This window comes from Nematolebias whitei, chromosome 20, assembly GCF_014905685.2.
Source record: "Nematolebias whitei isolate Nwh7 chromosome 20, NemWhi1, whole genome shotgun sequence".
Taxonomy (NCBI): Eukaryota; Metazoa; Chordata; class Actinopteri; order Cyprinodontiformes; family Rivulidae; genus Nematolebias; species Nematolebias whitei.
In genome coordinates this window covers 4,503,998-4,507,006 of record NC_056517.1, presented here as the reverse complement: position 1 = coordinate 4,507,006, position 3,009 = coordinate 4,503,998, and the positions used below count along the sequence as shown (strand labels likewise).

The following is a 3,009-nucleotide window of genomic DNA, read 5'->3' as shown; positions in this document are numbered from 1 at the left end:
GAGTTAGTTAGTTAGTTTTTTTAAAAACTGATGTAATTTTGGGCTAAACTGGTTTGGGTGAGAGAAGAAACCAGTTGTCTCATCCTGGTGTTTTCTGCACGTCCTCTCTGCAGCCACCCGTTCCAGGGCCAGTACAGCGTAGCTGATGTGAAACTACGACTCTCACAGTGAGTATCGTTTCATCCTCTCGCTTGGACCTGCTGCTCTGTTGACATCCACCCGAGTGGAAACAAAAACAGAGTAAAGTGTAAATTACAAATGAGTCTGATCCATCTGGGGCGGATCTTCTTTCAGAGTCAGGACTTGAGAGGTGCTGCCCTCTAGTGGACATGAATCAACACGTCTAGGATCAAGACAATCTGGCTCTAATTTTTCATTTGCTTGAACAGAACATAAAGTTTTAGATACTTAAAACAGTGATTTAATTTGCTTGATAAGCAAACTAAATGTTTAGTAGTGAGGTTGTGGATAGTGTTGTAGAAATGTAACGTAACATGATGCTTTATTTAAAAAACAAAAATTGGAAAAAACAGTTTCTTCAACAGTAAGAAATATTAATTATATGATTATTTAAATTTTCACTAAATGTCACATATACAATGTAAAAAATGTAAATCTTTATTGAACTAACATCAAACTGAATGTAAATTTGTCCAAAAAATATCTAAACATGAATTTTATTTTTTGTTTTTGTATGAATTTGCTAAATGTTTATTCCTCTAAAGGTGAATTTGATGACTCTATCACTTCAAATTAATTTGTAGTGGAAGTTGTTTGATCCTCCTCTTTGCACCTAAAGGACTCGGAGTCGAACGAGCCGTCATTAAAAGTCTAAATTAGTTTCATAAAGTAAATTGGTGCACGTGGCATTTGGTGATGTGTCGTTGGCTTGTGATGAGCTGAGGATCCTCCGCGTCTCGTTTTAGACCGCTGCTGATTGGGTTTCCAAAGGTTGGGGGGGCGCCCGACGCCCAGCTGTGAATACTACATGAATACTGTATGCTGCAGGAGCAGCGGGCGGCCAGCTTCAGGCTGGGCTTACGGATGGATATAGCAGCTGTGCAGTCGCAGGGGGGGTGGGGGGGCTGAGGGTGTCACAACAGCCCGGCTCATTAATAATGAGGGAGTTCTGTTCTCAAGAACAGAGACGCAGACTTCTTCGGCCTCTGCTCCGCTTTCGTTCCAGGAAGTGTGGATGAAAGGCGACTCCATGCACAGCTGGAGTCCTGCTTCTAGAGTTACGCTACAGATAGATGTCCCCCCCACCCCCCACCCCCCCCCCCCGAAACAGAGCCGTGTTCCCTAATGAAAACTCACGGCAGCAACACGGGCAGATCTGCTTGACTGTGACTCTCAAAGCTCTCACTTTACCTTCAGGTGTTCGATGTCAGGGCTGCTGGGAAATTTGTCATAAAGCTTCAGTAAACAAACAAACAAACAAACAAACAAACTACACAGGGTTGTTTAATTCACTGACACTGCAAACAAGAAATAGACGGACAGAACAGAATTTTTTGCTAATTTCTGGAGTAACTTATACAAACTGTGTATACATGTATCGTGTTAAGTGATGCAAACAAATAAGGAAATAAAGTTAAAATAGGAAAACTACTTATCTCATTTGTTTTTTCAGATGTTTTATAACTGGGTAAATATGGAAATATGACCGGAACAATTGAAACTTCATTATTTTACCTATTCTGCTCCTACTTTGTAGCCGAAATTAAATAATCCAAAAATATAATTTATCCCTGAGTTCCTTCATGAGCTTCTCATCTGGATTAAAAGCGGAGTGACATGTGAGCGTCCTTCAGGGCTAAAATGAGCTGTGTGGTCCCATTAGCCTCCACTTCCTGCTGTTCTCTAATTACTCTGGGAATTTAGTGTTGTCTTTAGTGCATCCTGCTGCTGAGGAAATATTAAAGTTCATCCAAACATCCAGCAGCATTTTTTATTAAGGTCACTTATCGTTAAAGGAAGCTGTGAACGTTTCACTGTACTTATTTATTCACGTACAGTAAGTAGCCTTTAGAGGCACACAGCGTGACTTCAACACTTTTTAAATTTTATTATAGGAATAAGGTCAAATGTAAGGCCTTGTCCGCACAGAAACGCAGGTTTCCATAGCAGTCTTTTTATTTGTTGTTTCTAAAAATATACTAGTAAACACGGCACTGTTTCCAGAAAAGTCTTCAGCCACACAGTGTTTCTTTCGACTGCTCCCTTCGTCAGGGGTCACCACAGCGAGCGAACGCTCATGAAAGAGTTGGAAATTTGTTTTACAACAACCTGCAACCTCAGGATTACAAGACTGTGGCACTGACCACCAAGCTCCCAAAAGTCTTCATCCACATGAAAAACAAAACATTGTAGTGAATTTGCAGGCCTGCATGTGATGCTGTGACACTGCCATGGAAACACACCAAAAACTAGTTGTGGAGCGCACACACATTCAGTTCAGTTCAATTCAGTTTATTTCTAAAGCTCCAAGTCACAACAGAAGTCATCTCAGGGACTGAGCAGAAACATTCATATATAAAAATAATAAGTTAACACATGAGGCTTTCATGCTGAGTGCAGAATGTAAACACGAGAAGAAGAGGATGCCTTTGGTAGGATAGATTAGAGGTGGGGTTATGACATCACAGTTTTCAAAAACTTGCATTTTGACTGTCTACACCAGGGGTCTACAACCTTTACGAACAACAGAGCCATTTTTACACCTTCAGTCAGTAAATTAAATGTGTCCAGAGCTGCAACAACCTGCTAACTGTGATTATCAAGTGGTGGCCCATGGGCCACGTTAGGTTTGTTGGAGAAGACATTTGTGTCCATTGGGGTGACATTATGAAGCTAAAAAATATCTAATGATTTAAATGACATTTATTTGTATTTTTACAATTTAAGACAAATGAAAAGACTGGATGCTTGTAAACAGGGTGAAAATATCCTGATGCATGATCAATATACAGGTAGAAAAATGTAAAAAAGTTGAGTCAGGTCCTCTGG

At 40.3% G+C, this 3,009-nt stretch overlaps 1 protein-coding gene across 1 annotated transcript in view; it reads left to right on the top strand.

Moving 5' to 3' along the window:
• Positions 1-3,009, top strand: part of avl9 (AVL9 homolog (S. cerevisiase)) — a 30,641-nt gene that overhangs the window by 20,131 nt on the left and 7,501 nt on the right. Inside the window, exon 14 of the mRNA XM_037694285.1 lies at positions 114-167. Coding sequence (XP_037550213.1) covers positions 114-167 — 54 coding nt within the window. The remainder of the gene's footprint in view (positions 1-113; positions 168-3,009) is intronic.